The 21018-nt window shown below is 43.8% G+C and overlaps 1 protein-coding gene across 2 annotated transcripts in view; it reads right to left on the bottom strand.

The window, feature by feature from the left end:
- The window catches only part of AGA (aspartylglucosaminidase), a 284566-nt gene that overhangs the window by 79288 nt on the left and 184260 nt on the right, over positions 1–21018 (bottom strand). For both annotated transcript variants that reach the window (XM_086949806.1, XM_086949807.1), the window contains exon 6: positions 6039–6114. In XM_086949806.1, coding sequence (XP_086805932.1) covers positions 6039–6114 — 76 coding nt within the window. The remainder of the gene's footprint in view (positions 1–6038; positions 6115–21018) is intronic.

Here is a 21018-nt window from a genome sequence, read left to right as displayed (position 1 = left end):
ATACAGTGATATGATGACCCAGATGTCGGCACGGCAAATAGAGCTTCCCAGTTTTTATAAATATCCATCTATTAGACCATGCCCAGTGAATGTTGGTAATAGTTAATGGTTTTCCTAGTCTACACTTCTTTCACAAGGGGTTTGTGAAAGCTTTGGCCAGTATCTAGGCCTGATGTCATATGTCTCTTACTTGATGTAGAAGATATGATTTAGACAGAGTAACACCGACATCCGGATGTTTTTATGCATGTAATTGTTTGTAACTCGGCTGATTTGACAGATGATTCATAATTTTAATGATATGTTTATATGTTTTGTTTTTTGTTACAATACAGCCCTGAAGAAGTCCCGTTTGGGACGAAACGCGTCGGCTGTTTTTCTTTGACAAATGGATTAATAAAGAAAAGACCCTTTTGATAAAAACCGCTTTGGAATTGATTCTTGGTATCTTTTGTGACAAACTTGTGACCTAGTTTGCACAATTCCTATATGTGGTGCACCTGTGCTTATAAATCTAACTGTGTTCAAGTTCTGTATAGAACTATCATTGTGATAGTGGGTGGATATCAGTGTGCACACTCTTCAGATTTAAAGGGAAAATATTACTTTGGTTATTGTGGTCAGGTGCATTGGTAAAGAAGGTTCCACCATCCTTTTGGCTTCTTTGTCCCAAGTATAATGGTGTTCACTCTTTTCAAGTGCCTGTCCAAATCATCGTCTGTTAGATAGATGTCATCGACATAAGATAATGCCTCATCATCATACATTTGTAGTAACTCTGTTACTCTGGCTGAAAATAATCCTGGGCTATTCTTGAATCCCTGGGGGGAGACATCAAAATTGCCTCTGGGCCCCATATTTGAGAAAGCGATCAAATACCTTCTTTCTGGTGCAATGTTTTGACAGAAGAAACCATTTGAAATATCTAATGTCGTTTTATATTTTTTGCGCACAATGTTATTCATCAGTGCTGCACTGTGTGAATTTTGCACTGCAAATGTTTTACAACAAGAGTTTAGGTGTCTGTAGGCCAATACTAGACGATATGAATTGTCTGGTTTGGAGACAGGAAACAAAGGATTGTTCATTTGTGAGGTGCATGTTTCAATCACCCCCTGGTACCCAAGTTGATCTAAGATCTCCCTGACTTGTTTTTTAGCTTCTTGTATAACAGGATATGTCTTTGCGCAGTAGGTTGATTTTTTAACTGGATTTTTATATAATGCAGGGGCTTGGGCCACTGCCTATTTTCTTGCATATGTGTATTTTTTATGAATTTGAATATGATTTGAGAAGGCAGGCATAATCATTTCTTCGCCATGTGGGCACTCCCTAACAAATTCTGGTGGCCAGTCTTTCTCAGCTAGAAGGATATCATAGCCCTTAGATAGCTTCTCCCAAAAGAGAGTTCTTATTTTCCTAGTTATGTCCCCTTCTATACGCAATGTTATTTCCTATAATTAATGGAGTACACTAACTCTGGTGTCTGCAATTTCCACTTGAATGTACTCATTCGTGTCCACTGTCTCCAGAAGATTCATCAGGATCTTGCGAGCTATGGTCACTTCTGCTGTGCTTTCTAGTACTGTTTAGGCCCACTCTCCGTTCTTGAGTTGTGTCCTCAGGATCCTCAGCATGTTTTATCTTTATGCTTGCTACCTTCTTTTTGGAAAATTTTGATTTTTTACTTTGGTGAGCGGGTTCCTTGTCTTTGGACTTGACGCGCTCTTCTTTATGTTCTGACCGTACTCTTCTTTCCGATTTCTGTGAGGAAGTCTGAAAAGATCGAGAGGGACGTGTATCATTATCCTGATATCTGTCAGGTTTTTTCAAATTATCCCTATTTCTGAGGTTATATCTTTTCTCAGAGGGCTCCCATTGTGGAGACCTACCTCCCCATTCTGGAGATCTATCTCTCCGTTGGGGAGACCTTCCTCTGGACTGAAACTGTTTCTCTTTAGGAAGAGTCTGTCTGATAGTTTCCCATTTCTTTTTAGGAGTAATTAAACTATTTTTGATGAAAGATTTTTCAGGATTTTCTGTTAGTTGTGGTTTTAGTGGTTTCCTACCCACACTATCTCTATCTAATTTTTCATAGGATTTTTCAATTATTCTGGCAAGTTCAAAAGGTTGTTCTGCTATATCTGTTTCTTTTAATTTTTGGTGGATCGCCACTAATGCTGCTTCTCCTTTTATGTTGGCTACCAGTATAGCCGAGACATGTTTAAAATCTTTCAGTAATTTCATACCTAGATTTAAAGCAGGCTCTGGACCGTATTAATTTTGAATCTGTCTTAGTACGTCTGGTATAACCGCCATAGATGGAACACCATGTGTTTTTGTGTAGATTGAAGCAAATACTATTCAAGACTGTCAGTCTTCCACATGTGGTGCGATCCCCATTGGTAAACAGATTGTCAGAATTCTGTGTTTTTCATGAGGTGTACTATCAAGGAATACTGCCTCTATTTAGATAGATAGATAGATATTGAAAGACTACAGTGCCCTGAAACCCCAAGAATATTTAAAAATGGGCCTCAAGCAGTCAACTAAAAACAAGTTCCTAAATATGCGCCTTGGCATTATTCCAATTTTACCGCACCCGGCACCTTGGAGAAGGGGAAGCTCAGCAAGTTGCTGCCGACTTTGCTCATCAGGAAAAGAGGACTTAATCCACATAATCTGCATTTGCCCAAAACTTAAGGACATAAGACGATCCCTACTCCGTGCCATATGGAACCAGAAGGGCATAACGAGTTGCAGGCAGGCTGTAATGTTGTGCTTAACCCTGAGGAGACTCAGTTAAACTGTAGACTAACGAAATTCTTTGACATGGTGACCAAAAGGATTATGATCCAGACAACTGACTCACACTAAGCACAAGTCTACTCAATGCTGAGCTAAGTCCATTGGAGCACCTTGCTTGCTTAAATCCCTACGGCCTTGAACAATATAATTATGACTTTTTATGATCTCAATAAGCAAGTCCACCGCATTTTATATTTTTAACTGTAACCATGATTACTTTTTATACACATTTGTATGTTTCTATATTGTGTGTTTTTATTAACTGTACAATAAATCTATCTATCTATTTGAGTAATCTTTTGAGCCAGCCAGAACGGAATTTGTTCCCGTTTTGCGGGTAATTTACCAATGACTGATTGTATAGTCTGTGGTGTATTCCCCTGGTGAGGGGGTTGCTGTGGAATTGTTAATGCTGGTTGGACTGTTAAAGTCCGCATGGCACATTGGGCTAATTGTCTATGTATTTTAATTAATTGTTTTAGTTGAACTAACAGTTCTCTGTCTGACAATTTCTTCAATGTCAGGATGTGGTGTATAGCTGGCTAGAACCGGCCATGTCGCTCCTGGCCTACCTAGTGGACCGAGCCTGGAAATGTGATTTTTATGTTTTAGGGCGCCATTAAACCAGAGCTGATGCTCCTGGTAAGTTAGTGGAATTTCGACGTCCTCGAAAGGAACGTATTCCGCTCGAGGTTCCTCTGCTTTGTAGTAGTGGAACTCGTGTGTTACAGCATTAGCTGCTGGAAAAGTTATCCATGAATAGAATACCTCTGTCTGCTGATACTCATGTGCCTCTACCACAAATATGACTGTACCACCTCTCGATGATACTCCATTATTTATTAGTTTGTAAGTTACACTCTTTCTTACATTTACCGGGATGATTATTGCACCCGGGTCATTTTGCTGAGGACTTGTGTCTTCTGCTAATAGTTGAGTAGCTATTCTAGCTCTCTCCCTTTCGTCGTCACTCTCTGTCATTTTGCTGACAGAAAGTTTGCAGAGGAAGTTTCAAGGAAATAAAGATTAGGTGCACAATATTTTGGAACACTGTATCCTTCAACGTTGAATAAACCAAAAAACGAATACATAGGATTCTTGTCCTACTTAGTTCTGGGGGATACTAACCTTTTACCCACTCCAGACGTCTATTGGAGTTTTTACGGAAAAAGGGGTCTGTGTGAAAAGCACAACTGAGTTACTCTAGTATCTAGTGTTAAATTATCGCCTTACCAAACTTTGGGCGCCATGTAGTGAACTTCCTATATTCCCAATAGGCTCTGCGCATTGGAATAACAAACGATAGTTTAGAGGTAGGACTGAAGTCGACTAGGTCTCTCTACTGAGTATGTTAGACCTAATTGTGAATGCCAGCTAGCTCAGAGGTCACTAGAAACTTTCTCGAATAAACAAGAAGGGATTCGTTTTTGACAACCATATAACATGACAACTTTGTTCCCCAAGAATAAGAAATATATCTTGAGAGTCGCGAAAACAATAGATGGCTATTTCACTCAGTCAATCGTGCATGCTTTGTTTCACCAGGGTTTTTGCCGAGAAATAGACAGACGGCGTTTTCAATAAAAAGGTTATTTATTGAGCAGTCTTCTTTCTCATGCAAGAGAAGAGAATTGCAACAATCGTAATTACTTGCTATGAAGTAATGTGCGTACAGTAAAAAGAGTATTATGAAATAATACTGTAAAAGCATGATATGGTTTCTAAGCCATAAGATACATAAAATAGATAAAATACATACAATGATAAATAATGACTAAAAGTACTCAACTGGTGCATCTAAAATACGCCTACCCCGGTGTACCTAACCTAAGTCTAGTACAAGGGAAAAAGTAAGTGAGGTGTAGCTTGAGTTAAATAGTTTCTGCCAAGAATCTATCCAAGAATTCTCTAAGGGTCTAATCAGCTCCCTACCTTGGTTATAGAATGAAGGAGGTCTTGTATCTCTCTCTCAGGACTCGATCTCCCAGTAACCCGCAAGGGTAGCAGGGAAACACTGGAGCTGGATTTCTCTGCAGGAGAAAAGACAGTGTCTCTCTCAGTGAGTCAGCTGGAGGGTCGGCTTCCTTTGGCCCTCGCTACAGCAGGGCGTCGGGCAAGTAGTTAGTCGATCTGCTCCAAACCACTGTGTGTTTGCTAGGGCAGATGTGGGTATATTTATACCTGGAAGGTGCCGAGTTTGACTTAAGGGTGGACATAATAACGTCACTAAGAACTCGAAGTTCTTTACACACTCCAGGAGCTCTGGGACAAATCAATACTGAAGCAGGGGGAAGTCCCGTACTGCTGAAGGCTGGTTGTCTTCAAGAACACGTTGTACTCTAAGAGCTCAGTGGAAGTAGCCATGCCGTATTTGGACTGCATTGGCGGTGCCTAAATATGGTTATGATTCTTATGCCTATATAAGGATATGATAAGTTATACATATATAAGGGCATGAATCGGGAAAATTACACTAGAGCCCTAGATACGTTACAACAAGCTGGGTGTTACGGTACTAGTTTAGAGTGGGTTATATATTGTATTGGAAATATATATAATTTTTTTTATTTTGATAATGAATGATGGGGAGCTGGCTCTTCTTATAGAAAAAGAATTTGCTATGTGAGTTTAGATGCAGAATTTAAATAATTGTAGTTTTTTCCTGTTGTTTTGAAAAGCAAATGGGTCGGTCTGATATTTGTGCCAGATTCGGTCTTCTGTTGCTGTAGATTATTTAACCTCATAAGTGCTGCGCCTAGTCCAACGGCCGACGGCACCACTACCTCGGGAGTGCTGCCGTCGGCCGTTGGACGTTCGAACCTCACCTGCGCAATGGAACGTTCAGCACTGGAGCTGGACGTTCCATAGCTGCTAAGGTGTTAATGATTCACAGTAATGAGGTGCAGTTACCGTAACAGAGTAAGACTATGATATACTATGAATCATTGACTTTTTTATTATTTGGATGTTTGTAGCAGCATTCTCATTTTGGAACACTTTATTAAACTTTAAGATAAAGTAATTGCCAGTGCGCTTACAACAGTGTTTTTTCCGATAAAAAGAAAATTTTATGGAAATTTGCTGCAATATTCTAACAATTATTAAAACATCTCAAGGCAGCCACATCGGTGAATCTGGTCAGTAGGTATCCAATTTTGGTAATACAGTTTCTTTGTCGGTTGATGATGTCTTCTGTGTGTTAAAATTAGGTTGATGCTTAAAACACTTACCCTGGAACTTTGTGCGTTTGCCCGTTGGTAGATGTCCCAGCTGCAATATTTCCGGCTTTATCAATCACAATCATGCCTACCAATTTGAAGAAATATAAGCTTTAAAGAAAGATCTCGTGTGATTGATAAGAACAAATGCCCATATCTAAAAAATTGGCACACAATACTTTCAAGTAAGTATGCAAAAAATATCTGCATAAGCAATTTATCTTTTTTTAAAATAGTAGCCATTTACGTCAGCAGATGGAACTTACCACTCTGAAAATCTGCTGTTATGAGAGATTGTATGGAATCATACATTTAGAATGTCCTACAGGAGGGGTTGCCATACAGATAAAATGCACACATAATCGTAACTTTGTGGTAAACAAACCTTAGTACATATCACACCTGAACCGTCTACTTATCTTTAGTAACAAAAGGCTGGAACCGTCTACTTATCTTTAGTAACAAAAAGACTGGAGTGAATTAGTACACATGGTGTAAAAAGAAACAAAATACTGCCATAGTCTCTGGGGATACATGGGTAGGGAGTTCTCCAACTGAAAAAGTCCTCCGGTGGAGAAATCAAAGGGGTAAAGTAAAGAACAAGTTACTTACCTTTTGTAACAATGTATCTGTAAGAGACATACATTCCTTACCTTAAAATTATCCCCAGGCATCAGACAGGATCCGGAGACTTTTTTTTTTGGTAGCAGTACCCCTGTGCATTGGCAGGTGGAGTCGGTCGACTTTGCATTCGTCATCAGTGTCGCGGTTGCCTGGATGATGTCGCAGTGTCTACTTAGACGCCGCCCCTGCGCGCTGATGACACTTCTGACACGACTTTCCAAGCCAGAAGAGCAGAGCCATTTAAGCCACTGACCACTGGTGCACAAAACTAGGGCCCTGTAAGGAAGTCCCTGTCCCTAGATGTCAGTTTGCAGAACGGGGAGGATGGGTGGGGCAGTAAGGAAACTTTAATGTATGTCTCCTACAGATACATTGTTACAGAAGGCAAGTAACTTGTTCATCTGAAAGAGAACATTAGTTATAGATTCCTTACCTTAGAATAGATACCCCAGCAATACCAACCCCGGAGGTGGGTTTGCAAACTAAGTTCACACCAAAAAGTACTGGAGAACAGAACAGCCTAAAAAGCGGTCTCTCCAGACTTGGCTGTCCAGACAGTAATGCTTACTAATTGTGACTGTCTGGTAGACTACAACCAGCGGAACTCGACGTCCCAAAGCAGTAGTAGCTGCCGTCGCCCTAGTAGCTTGGGCGATCAGCCCTACTGGAGGTTCCATTTTAGCCTAAGAATAACAGATCTTATTGTATAGAACAACCCATCAAGAGATGGTACATTTGAGGACTGCCCGAGCTTTCTTAGCACCCACATAACCTACGAAGAGTTGATCATCAAACAGAAAATCACCGAACTCACCTACTAGCCTAACAAAAGAATCGTTTCGTTTATAAACTTTATTCGACAGTTTAAAAAAAACGTCATAAAAGTACACAGATAAAATCAGACATATAACATTACACAGGGAAGGTACATATCATCATGGTTTGGTTTCAGAGCACACAGATGTCAACCAATAGAAAAGGAAATAATAGCTAAAAAACCATTCTTTTTCTTGCAGCAACAGATTTCAGAATAAAGGTTGCGGTAAAAAAACACAGATCCGGGCTAGCAAGTGAAAATAAAAATTTCATGGCATTTGATGTAGAAGACACAGAATATTTTTTAAATAACGGTTTCAGATAAAAAATACGTAGGGATTTATAAAGGGGGCAGATTAACATAAAATGCAGGGTACTTTGTTTGGTTAATCCATCACATGGACATGCAGAGGTTGAATAATTTTTCATCTTTGGAAAGGCCACCAGATTGTGGACGATACCTAGTCTAAAGCTAGATAGGACGAATTGGTGGGATTGTCTGTAGATGATTTTAAGATAGGTAGGCAAACCAGAGCCCTCATTTACATTGGAGGAATAGAAAGCATGAGTTGAGTAATTACTTGTATCAGCTTTCCGTTTATCGGATTTTACCCTCAAAAATTCTTCTTTCACCTCCTTTTTGGATAAAGTAGTTGCAATTTCGGGGTCATTACATACATCCAAATCAAAGAGTTCTTTATAGGTAGTGGTCACATACTTTATCCATGGTATATTTTTGAAATTATCCAAAAGCAGACAGTCTTTGATAATGCTCTTTGTGAAACTTGTTTCGTCCTTCAGCCAAATAGATCTCTATACCTGGAGAGGTCTCAATTCGATTAAATCGGCTATATGGTCCATCCTTAGTTCCTCATGGACCAGATAGGTAGATGCCGATGGTGGTAAACGGAGTAACCGTTTCAGAAACAGATTTTCCAGAGTTTGCAATTCTCTGCTAGGCCAGTGCCCCCATACCCCTGAACCGTAAAGCGCTATTGATGAACATCTGTGTCTATAAATGTTTAACATTGCTGGGATCCGTCGACTGCCCAGTTTATTGGCAAAACGGAAGACACCTAGCGAAGCCTTCCCCATCCTGGCTTTTATGTTAATTTGTTCTGGTGTCCATGAGCCCCGACTATTAAAAGTAATGCCCAGATAACAGAAGTTATCTACAACCTCAATTCTGTTTTCTTTAAAATAAAAAGACTTAAGGTGGTTCACCTTTTTGCCACAAACCATTATGAATGTTTTGGAGTTTTAAGTTTCTTACCCTGAATAAAATCATAAAAACAATTCATTAGCCGCTGGAGGCCGATTGGGGTTCTAGATAATAAAACTGTGTCGTCCGCATATAACAACACTGGGATTGGTAGGCCTCCTGCTTGCGGTGCATCTGCTTGGACCTGTTTTAATTCCTGTTCCATAGAATTAATAAAAAGGGAAAAAAGCAAGGGGGCCAATACGCACCCCTGCCTAATGCCTGATTTGACCATAATCTTTTTGGTACACTCTCCTGCTGGACCATATCGAATCTGGGCAGAAAGGTTGGAGTATAACCTAGCTAAGAAATGGATAATAGCTGAGGGTGCTCCCATGTCGAGAAGGGTTGTCCACAGCAGGGAATGGTTCACCAGGTCAAAGGCACTAGAGAGGTCCGCAAAACAAAGGAACAAGGAGCCAGATTTAACCTTAGTATATTTCCCTATTAAAAGGTTGAGGTTGATGCACTGGTCAATGGTCCCCAAGCCCTTTCTAAAACCATATTGGGATTGTGCCAGGATATTATTGTCGGCCGCCCACTCCTCCAGGCGTAGCAGTAGAACCCGGCTCATAATTTTAAGGAAGGAATCTAGAAGGGAGATAGGGCGGTAGTTTTTGGCCTCCCCTCTGTCTCCCTTCTTGTAAATAGGAATAATAATTGATTCACTCCAAGTTGCCGGGGTGGAGTAATCGGTGGCAGCATTAAAGACCTGGGTCAATAATGGGCTCCAGAGGGCCAGATCGTGTTTGTAAAGATCTATCGGGACCCCGTCGGGTCCTGGGGCTTTACCTCCTTTACTGGAATTAATTGCCGTGACTACTTCTCGGATGGTAATTCCCAAAGGCTGCGAAGACAACAAGGGATTCATACAGATTTTATCATAAGACTCCTCATGAGGGTCAAAAATTCCGGTAAAATATCGGACCCAGCTATCTTCGCTTACTTGTGCGGTAAGTACTGGGAAATCTTCTTTCTGGAGGAATGGGGCGTTAATTGTACTCCAAAACAATTTACAGTGCCGGAGAGCTGCGGCACTATCCAAATTGTCCCAGGCTTGTTCCCGGAGTTCGTTTTTCCTGCGTTTTAATTCTATATTATAATTGGACCTCAAAGTTTTGACCACTTCCCTGTCTCTTGGAAGATTAGACAGCGCCTTCTTAAGAGTTTTTAGCGCCATTGTGCAAGCTTGGTCAAACCAGCCAACATTATCCCGTTTGGTTTTGATCTTATTGTTAGTAAAAATTCTATTAACAATAATACCAAGTTCCTCAAAATCCGCTATAATACCCATAGGGGGGGCATTGATTTCCAGACAGCGGAGTATCTGTCTGGAACCACCTACCACAGCTGTACTATGTAGTTTCATTGATTTTTCCGTACACCACTTTATCCGGGTGCCGTTAGGCCTACTTGGAACAATATCATCAACGACCCTGCCTGTAGGCGTATTTCTGGGACCCCAGGTAAGAATAGACATAGTTAGAGCATTATGATCACTCAAACAATAGTCCTTAATAATTGGCACTGTACAAAATGGCACCATAGGGGTTGAAATCATCAAATGATCAATAACAGACTCAGTATCCCTCCCTTTGAAGGTTGGGACAGTATTGCCCATGTTATCAAGAGCTGGTTGGTGGATAACTAAGTCAAATTTTAACAGAAGACTGTTAAGGGAAGTCCCATATGGGGAGTGTTGGAAATGTGCTAAATTCTCCCCCGAATCCCCATCAAACCCACAAACTGGGGTGTGAGAGTGCGGGCACGTTCTGATGTTAAAATCACCCCCCCATATGATGTCAAAAGATTTGTGGGATTTGTTACAAATTTTGTTCAGATAGGCTTCCAGTTCATCCACGACTAGGGTACTGGTAGGATCAAATGTATTATTATAATGATTGATCAGTAAGGTGTTCCTACCCTTTTTGACTTGTAGTTCCAGAATTTGTGAATGTGTGCCAACAATAGAGCATGATCTTACGGTTATCGGGAGATCTACCGATATTAGAACAAGCAGACCCCCTTTTGCCCTCCCCATAACGGATTCCTGGGCAACACAATTATAAGAAACAAAACCATCAAAGTGAATGTCTATAGTAGACCATGTTTCCTGTAAACATAAAATATCAAACCCAAGGATAAGTTCCCTCCACCCTAGAGCTGAAGCTCTCTGACGCCACCCAGCTATATTCCAGCTCACCATGGAATACCCTTGGTCACTTGGAGTAGATATCTCTTCTAAAGGAGTAATCATGGGCGAAAGCAATATACTTGTACATCCCCTATCAGCAATAACCCCGGCTGGCGGTGGAAGATGGACTTCAGTTGGTTTATCTGGAGTTAAGGGGATCAGATCGGGTAAATCAGGAGTTATTTTACCACCCATTACCGGCAAGATGTTATGTTCCACAGTATCCCCGTTATCGAAAAAATTAGTCTCATTGGGTAGAGGGGGAACAGTGGTATATACACTGGGTAGTCAGTCAACTCCTTCAAGCCCATCTAGACAGCTATATCGATTATAATTCCAGAAGGTGTTCTGCGGAGTCTGAAATTGGGGCAATCTGGGATGTCTTGGATGAAAAGGCCTTCCCCTATGTTCAACCCTAGTCCAGTCGTTACTTCCATCATAATACATGGGATTAATAGGTGGGAAAAAAAGGAGACAGGGAGAGTCTGGATAGTAGAATCTGATGACCTATTAACACCCGCACATATGTAAGACACAGTACGGGGATCTCTAAAACTGACAGTGATACAATCTCCCTTAATGGATTTTGGGGTTTTACCAATCCATGGTACCCTCCTCACCATAATAACTTCATTGTGCAGGTGTGCCGGTAAAGGTCGGTTCCAATTAAGCCATTTTATAACTTGGTTTTTAAGGGAACTAAAGGTTTCAGTTTCACCCCTATCTAATGGAGGTGCTCCTGCCAGGATTACCATAAACCGGTTGGCCTCCGGGGGGAGATCAGGCCGTCTAGTTCTTGGAGTTTTGAGATCCTTGGGTGGGGGCCCTTGGGTATCAATAGACATAAGTGTAGGTGGGATATGCAAACCTGGGAGGGGGCCTGGAATAAGCTGTGGGGCAACTAGGCTAGCTGAATTAGAGACTTGGGGAACAGGTTGAGTATTTACGGCCGTTGAGACAGGAATTTGGGACACAGTAGTTGGATGAATAATTTGGGGAGTGGGCATACTAGGAGGGAGACAAGAACTATTAGGCTTGATGGAGTTAGCTAAAAGAATAGCAGTTGATTTCTCTATATTAGACATTCTGAAATCAAGCCTATCTAATTTGGCCTCTAATGGAAAGATAATAGATTTAAGTAGGGTAGCAATTTTATCCATAGAGATATCGTTACTGGGTGGGCACCCTTCACGGTTGGTATTCAACAATACAGATTCTCCATCTATTTTGGCTGTTTTAGATGCCCTCCCGGTATTTTTACCCTTTCTGTTATACTGTCTCTTCCGTTTCTTAATAGCCCCTTCTTTCTCCCCCTGAGTGGTAAGGTGGGTAGTGTTTCCATCATTTACAGAGGGAAAGGAAGCATTTGCACAATCAGAAGCAAGGCTAGAATCAGCAACAATAATAGAGGGATTTGATATAACAACAGAATCTACTCTTAGCGGAGGGACAGAATCAGAAAGTAAAAGTTGTGCATCCACCACAGGCAAGCAGTCAGTAGGTCTTTCTGTAGTTTTAGCGTTGGCTAAGGGGCCCATACTAGAACGTTTAAGAGTCATTAGTTCTTTGGACAGTCGTTTCTCCAGTGTGACAATTTCTTTGTCAATAATGTTATTAGCCCTAGTAAGAAACTTCTCCATACCTCCCGCGGCAGAATGAGATCCTCCAGCCAACAGGGATTTACTCCTGGTTTCACGTCCGACCATGATCCACACAAAATCAGACAGCAGGAAGATTTAGAGGAGTAGCCCGGTCCGGTCACTGTCGGTCACGAACGGGCACAAACGGGCCCGCTCTTGGCCCGGTCTTAGCCCGAGCTGCGTCCCGCGCTGCGGGAGACCAAACACTGTTTGTAGTAATTGGAGAGGGGCAGGGGGTGGAGCTACAGGGAGAGCGGACCGGAAGCTCGACTCGGTCTTGCAGGGACACCTGGGTCAGGTAGTCCCTGCACGCTCGCAGCCCTGTAGCGTTGCAAACCACCAGAATCAATCAGGAGTGCCCCCACAAGCAGCAAGCAGCAGTCAGCTCTCGGACCCACAACGAAGCGGCACCCGCGGAGCGGGTGCGGCGAGCTTCGACGAGCTGATACGGCAGGTGGGCAGATGAGCGCAGGTCCAGCTATGCGCTTAGGCAGCAAACGAAGCGAAGTGTCCCAAGGGTCCAGGGCTATCCAGCTGATTTCAATGGTCCTCCAGTGGGCGGGGGGTGGAGCTACAGGGAGAGTGGACCGGAAGCTCGACTCGGTCTTGCAGGGACACCTGGGTCAGGTAGTCCCTGCACGCTCGCAGCCCTGTAGCGTTGCAAACCACCAGAATCAATCAGGAGTGCCCCCACAAGCAGCAAGCAGCAGTCAGCTCTCGGACCCACAACGAAGCGGCACCCGCGGAGCGGGTGCGGCGAGCTTCGAGGAGCTGATACGGCAGGTGGGCAGATGAGCGCAGGTCCAGCTATGCGCTTAGGCAGCAAACGAAGCGAAGTGTAACAAAAGAATCAAAAGATAACATTGAACTCAATTGCTTCAATCCTCTCACAGATGTGGACACCTATAATATTCTCACTAAAGTGAAGTCAGGATTTCCGTACGACCCTTGCCCAATAGAAACTTTAAAGTTAGCCGCTCAGACAGTGGCGGGCAAACACACATCCATCTTTAACTTAATGTACAAAGAAGGATACTTCCCAAGAGACTGGAAACAGGTTTCCATTTTGCCATTATTGAAGAAACCTAATTTAGATGTCAATGACCCGAACAATTTCAGGCCGATAACCCTACTAGCAAAAATAAGAGAGAGAAACATGAACGCCCAACTTAATCAGTTTCTAAAATTATCTCAGACACTAGACCCCACTCAATATGGGTTTAGAGAGGGTCACAGCACGGAAACAGCACTTATCAAATCCAAGGAAGAGATCAGGGCCACTCTCGATCAGGGAGGTAAGGCTGCCCTGATCATGCTAGACCTCTCAGCCGCATTTCATACGGTCCACCATACCTTGTTGGTGGACTGTTTAGAGGAGATAGGGGTCAAAGGAACGGCTCAAAACTCCTTAAATCCTTTCTCTCAGAAAAAACTCAAACGGTCAAACAGGACAAATTTTAGGCAGAAGCATTCTCCCATCCCATGGAGTTCTGCAGGGATCCTCATTAAGTCCCACGCTTTTTAACTTTTATGTGTCCTCTCTAGCCCCCCTTATTGAATCTTTTGGTTTTAATTTGATATCCTATGCCGATGACACCTAAATCGTGGTAGCAGTACTACCCGAGATGCTACACGACACCGCATCCAGACTACAGGACTGTATGTACGCGGTGGGTAATTGGATGGCACAGAACTGTTTAAAGCTAAACTCCAATAACACAGAGGTTGTGCTCTTCAGCAACATTCACATTTTCTTGACCCCAAACTGTTGGCCGAACTCCCTAGGTCCACTGCCACCCCCCACCCGGAAGGTGAAGAATCTGGGAATTTGGATTGAACATACTCTCAGCTTCAAGGAGCAGGTTAATTCAGTGGCATCTATCACTTCGTTCATTCTCAGATCATGTAAAAAACGTAATGCCCCTACTTCCTAAAGATGCACAACAAACAGTGGTCACAGCATTAGTAATGTCCAGACTGGACTACTGCAATGGTCTTTAATTTAAGCTTCAAGAAGGGTCTATGAACAAATTACAAAGGCTGCAGAACGCTGCTGCCAGACTCCTTACAGGAACTCCTAAGTATGCATCGATTACAGCATCTACTAAAAAACTCCACTGGCTACCAGTCAGAAAGCGCACCCAATTCAAGGCCCTGTGTCTGGTTTTCAAGGCTCTGCATGGATCAGGGCCTGACTTTCTAAAGCAACAACTCCGCTGGTACTGACCAAAACGAATACTCCGGTCATCGGATGCTAAATTTGTGACAATGCCCCTGGTGAAAAAAGTGATCTGGGGCGGCAGAAGTTTCATTGCTAACGCGGCCAAGGCGTGAAATACACTTCCATTACATCTGAGACGCATGACCAACTTGTTAGCCTTTAGGAAGGCGTTAAAAACCTGGCCCTTCACAAATTAGCTCGCAACACACACAATTTCTTAAATCTCCGGTAGGTCTTCACCTCAGCGCCAGGACACCTTCGGGTAGCAGCAGCGCTTTACAAATGCAATTAACATTACAATTAACATTACCATTAACATCGTCCACCAGGACATCGTTGGTGCGGTCAAGGTGGAAAGACAGCACACGTTTTGGGTCCAGACGGTGGAGTCTCAACTACTCTATGGAAGGGTGCGGAGGCGGGAAGAAGGTGGGCAATGTGACGGTCTGGCCTATATGTAAAGAGGTAACAAATATGGGCAGAAAAGAGGGCCTAGCACGGAGGACTACTTTGTCCGGATGGAGAGCAAGAAAGGGAGGTCTGGAAGATGAGGCTTGAAGCTCACTCACCCTGCGAGGAGAAGTGATGGCAAGCAAAACAGCAGTCTGCAAAGTAAGGAGACAAAGAGGAGAATTATGTAGTGACTCAAAGGGAGCACATATAAGATAAGTGAGGACAAGATTCAAGTCCCACTGGTGCATTACAAAATGAGGAGGAGGAAAAAGATGAGTAACACCCTTCAGAATTTTATTGACAACCGGGGACTTGAAAAGAGAAGGCTGATCAGGAAGACCAAGAAAGGCCAAAATGGCTCGAAAGATAGCCTTTAAGACGGCCCAGAGCAGAGCCCTGCTGGGCCAAAGAAAGAATGGGGATCCACAGCCTTTGCTGTGCACCATGTCACAAATTTGTTCCATCTACAGATGTATACTGTTTTAGTGGAGGGACGCCTGGCAACCAAGATGACATTACAGATTTCGGGAGGAAAGTCGAAAGCTGTCAACTGTCGCAGCTCAATCTCCACGCATGGAGGTGGAAACAGGACAGGTTCGGAGGATCGTCCCCTACCGCTGTGACAGAAGATCGTTCCGAAGAGGCAGTCTGATCGGAGGATCGATGGCCATGCTCAAGAGCTCGGGGTACCAGACTCTTCGGGTCCAGTCTGGAGCCACAAGAATGACTTGGGCGGGGTCACGCTTGATCTTCTTCAGCACTCTGGGCAGAAGTGGTACAGGAGGAAAGGCGAACAGAAGGCCCCAATAACACTTGCCTAGCAAGTGCTGCCTTGTAAACTCCAACACGCAGAACTGCTGAAATTGCAAATTCTCTTCGGTGGAGAAAAGATCTAACCAAGGCTCTCCCCACTGCTAAAAGAGACCTTGAACCAACTCAGAGTGAAGATGCCATTTGTGATCCATCATGCACCAACAACTGAGTTTGTCCGCCGTGGCGTTAAGGGAACCTGCCAGGTGTTAAACCACCAGGGATATGCCCTGATGATCCAGCCAGGTCCAAAGGCAAGGAGCCTCTTGATATAGGGTCCCCAACCCGCCCTGTTTGTTGCAGTACCACATGGCGATGGTGCTGTCCGTGAACACCTGCACTACTCTTCCTTTGACAGAGGGAAGGAATGCCTTCGGTGTGAGACAAATCACCCGGAGCTCCAGGAGGTTGATGTGGAGCTCGGACTCCGCCAGAGAACAGAGGCCTCTGATCTCCGCCTCCCCCATGTGGCCGCCCCATCTTGGAGTGACGTATCTGTCACTACTTTAAACTCTGGTTGGGTAAGGGAGAGGGATCTGCCGCTGACCCAATCCTGGCTCGTGAGCTACCACTGCAACAGACTTGCAGTCATCTCCGAGATCTGGACGACATCGGAAAGATTACCCTGATGCTGCGCCCACTGGAACTTCAGGTCCCACTGCAGAGCCCGCACATGCCATCTGGCATGATCCACCAGCAGGATGCAGGAGACCATGAGGCCCAGCAGCCTCAAGGTCAATCTCACCGAAATCCAGGATAGAGGCTGAAAGATTGGTATCATAGCCCAAATATCCCGGCTGCTCGGGTGGGTAGACCCGAAACTGCACAGTGTTCAGAACCGCTCAAATGAAAAGGAGCTTCTGAGAGGGAATCAGGTGCAACTTTGGCATGTTGATAGTGGAACCCAGCGAATGCAGCAGGTGCGCCGTAGTCTGGAGGTGGGAGACAACAGCCTGGGAGCGAGCCTGCCTTCAACAGCCAGTTGTTGAGATAGGGGAAGAATGGAAACCCTGATCTGCGCAGATGAGCTGCGATCACCGCCATCACTTTCGTGAACACCCGAGGGGTGCTGGTAAGGCCAAAGGGAAGCACAGTGAACTGAAAATGCGCGTGGCCTACAGTTAACCGTACGTACCTCTGGTGGGCAGGCAAGACAGGGATGTGAAAGTAAGCGTCATGCAAGTCCAATGCTACCATCCAGTCTCCAGGGTTGAGGGCAGACAAGACCTGAGCCAAAGCTAACATCTTGAAGTTCTCCTCCCAGAAGAAGCAGTTGATGTCCCTTAGATCTAAGATAGAACGCAGGCCTTTGTCCTTTTTGGGTACCAGGAAGTAGTGGGAGTAGCAACCACGACCTACTTCTGGCATAGGGATGCGTTCGACAGCTCTCTTGGCCAGGAGAGCTGTAACTTCCTAGCCGAAAAGGACCAAATGATCCTCCCACATGCGATGGAGTGTTGGTGGCATGGATGGAGGGGTAGTCTTGAAGGGGAGGGAGTAGCTCTTTCGGAATATCTGCAAAACCCACCTGTCCGACGTGATGTTGTACCGGTGGGGAGGTGAAAAGTCAGACTAGGAAAGCTTGGAGGATGCTGCAGGGAGGGCATTGGTGGACTGGCTGGCCTGCTGGACCCCCAGACCCACAACGTTGGGTCCCATGGACCCAGCAGTCAGCGGCTGGGTAGCTTGCGCAGGCCTGTGGTTCTGGGTGGAGCGTGGTGGGGCAAAACTTCCGTAGCCACGAACGTCAGACTGCATGGGATGAGAGGTGGCAGTGAGGCCCAAGGACCTGGCCATAGCCCTAAAGTCCTTCAAACGCTCTAGCACGTTCTCTACCTTGTCACCATCAAAGGGCATGTCCAAAAGGGTTGATTGAACATCCCCACAGAAGCCAGTGGACCTCAGCCAGGCGTATGGTACTGTAATTGCATTTGTATAGCGCTTACTACCCCTGATGAGGTATCAAAGCGCTTTTTCTGCAAGTAGCACACTACTCTGGGACCCATAGAGGATTGGTGTTGAATTAGTATAGATTCGGAAGGATAGAAGAGGAAAAAAGGTTTGTATTTATATAGCATTTGTTACCCCTGATGGGGTGTTGTTGCACGCTGCACTTTCCACTTCAGACCAGTCTGATACAGCTTTACTCTACTTGGACAATGGAGCTTTCTGTTACAAAGTAATAACTTATTTACCCAATTGTAGGGCCAGAACCAGATACACTGCTTTATGTGATTTAGGTCTTTAAAAAAGCAACAAAATACACACTTCATCATTCAGCTGATCAATATGATCTGTCATATTTGAAAAGTACTACTGTGTCCACCGCCAAAGCCTCTCAAATTCAGGACATTCCCATTTCACATGTGTAAATCCAGCTTGTGAATGTGAAATCATGGCTATTCCATGGGGACCCCAGGGTATATCCTACTGATCATGTGTGGAGTTAGGTAGGCCCTATGTAGCCTATAAAGGTGAATATATTTAAACCTGGTGTGGTGTGGTGTGATACTTTGTGTGGGTAGTTTATGGATCTTTGCTATTATTCATCATTAAAAGCCACTAATCTGGGTGTTCCACTTACCTCCAAGGATACACCAGTGTGCTCTATTCGTGCATTTTACAGCCAAATGACACATGTTCTTTGTCCCACAGATTAAAGGGCTTGTATCAGCATGTGTGCTGCTGCTCATTTGGATTGGTCCTCCAGCGTCCAATTTTAGATTTGTGCCTTCTCCTGTGCGTTAATAATTGTCCTCTATGAAGCTCTCATTCCTAATCCCAAATTTGAAGAATGGCCATTGTACCTTCTCTGAATAAATCTTCCACTATTGTAATTCGGGTTTCTCCCCAAGGTACTACATCTCTTGCCTTGCAAGAGACTCCATCCTGTTGGCAAGGGATACCCCTAAGAGGTAGCGCCAGGGCAACATCGTTTGTTGAGGGATCCATGACAGAACTACGCATACCGTTGTAATGCATGCCTTTACAAGGCGGCCATTACAACGCATGACCTACCACCAATTTGTTTTTTTATAATACATTTGCCTTTACCACGCATGCCTTTAGAACAAATATTGTTGTAAAAGCATAAATGGTAAAGGCATATGCGTGGTAAAGGTTTTACAAGTAAATATTACTATTGTACAGGTAAGAATAAACCCTTTATCTATATAGACACACACACACACACACCCATCCCCGCTTTGGTTATTTGGTGCACATCTGTTCAGTAGTTTTAGACTTATTACAAAAAAATTGTATTTAAGGGACATGGATCCTCCGAGATTTCGACTGTACCTATGCTGAAATGTGACTAGCTGCCAACAGCCATCCTGGGACTCTAATTCAGCCGAGTCCCACAAAAAACTTTTAAAAACACAAAGAAAATGGGTCAGGGTAAGAATACCCTGACCCCCCCATAGGTCTCTTTGGGGGGGTCTAGCAGGGACCCTGCTATGGCAAAAGAAATGTTTACCCTGGGCCAAAATCGGACCAGGGAGGGGCCGTGATGTCATCAGTTTTGTCACTGACCATGTAATGAGTGATGTAATAAGCATTGCAATGCGGGGGGCATACCTCAGGTAACTAGAACTGCTGAATTTCTCTGTTTTTTTATGAGTGAAATCTGAGCCCAACTATAACGTCCCTGTAACATTTGGTTTCTTCAGTCACTATATATTGATATATCTATCTTTATATATAGTAAACACACACACACCTCAACCCATACTGACCCTAAAAACGAATACTACCCCAACCACACAAATCCACTTTAGAATTACCCTTGCAACCCAAAAACCCTTACTGACCCCAAACACTAAAATTACCTTTGCCACCTAAAAACCCATACCAGACAATAACCCTTACTCATCCTAAAACCCTAAAATATCCCTTATCACCCAACTTAAACCCTAAAACGATCCTTGCAACCAAACACTAAAATTACCTTTGCCACCTAAAAACCCATACCAGACAATAACCCTTACTCATCCTAAAACCCTAAAATATCCCTATACCCAACTTAAACCCTAAAACGATCCTTGCAACCCAAAAACCCATATCCACCCTAAACCCTAAAATGACCGTTGCCACCCAAAACCCATACCAGGCATAAACCCTTTATTTTCACATGAAAAAAAAACAATTGAGTTCGAATTTCACTTGTACAAAACCATTGAAATTCAACGGTTATAGCTATGTGAGCTAACTATAATTTACGCCCCCGTAATGCACTGCTTATGACCTCACATATTACATCAGTCATGATATGGTCTGTGACATCACTCATGACACCATTTACTAAATATACCACACCTGTAACCTTTGTTTCTTTTCAGTGAAAGTCTAAGCTTCTTAAATTCTATTTCCTACATATAACGTACCTGTAACTTTTGTTTTTTTTCAGTGAGTTTCAACGTTTTGTAAAATGTTACTTCCCAACTATAACCTGTAACCTTTGAGAGTGGGTGTGTGAGTGGCTATATAGGGAGGGTTGAGAGTTTCAGAGTGGGTCAGTGAGTGGTTCCATAAGTGTCTTGAGTGGGTCTGGGATTGGGTGCATGACATTTTGAGTGAATCTGTAAGTGGGTGGATGAGTGTCCAAGTGTTTCGGTGGGTGGGTGAGTGCTTGAGTCTGTGAGTGGGTCGGTGAGTGGCTCTGTAAGCGGGTACATGAGTGGGTCTGCCGGTGGGTGCACAGTAAAGACAAGTAGGTGAACACTGAAACAGGTCATTGCACCAGCTACCCCTGACAGTCCTTCTGTCCTGCTTGCCTGCAGTCCGCAACTCTCTGCTGCCTTTATTTTTGCGCCTCCTCTGCTCGTTTTCGCTTCGCTTTTTTTGCCTCTTCTCTGCTTGCTCATGCCCTCCAAGTTGCCTCTTTCTGCTAATTCTGCCCGTTATTTTGCATCTTTCTGCTTGCTCCTGACCTTTATTCTGCCTCTTTCTGCTTGTTTCTCACTTTTATCATG

This window comes from Lissotriton vulgaris, unplaced genomic scaffold (genome assembly GCF_964263255.1).
Source record: "Lissotriton vulgaris unplaced genomic scaffold, aLisVul1.2 SCAFFOLD_884, whole genome shotgun sequence".
In the NCBI taxonomy this organism is placed as follows: Eukaryota; Metazoa; Chordata; class Amphibia; order Caudata; family Salamandridae; genus Lissotriton; species Lissotriton vulgaris.
Note: the sequence above shows the minus strand (reverse complement) of the source record. Positions and strands in the feature narration are given on the sequence as shown.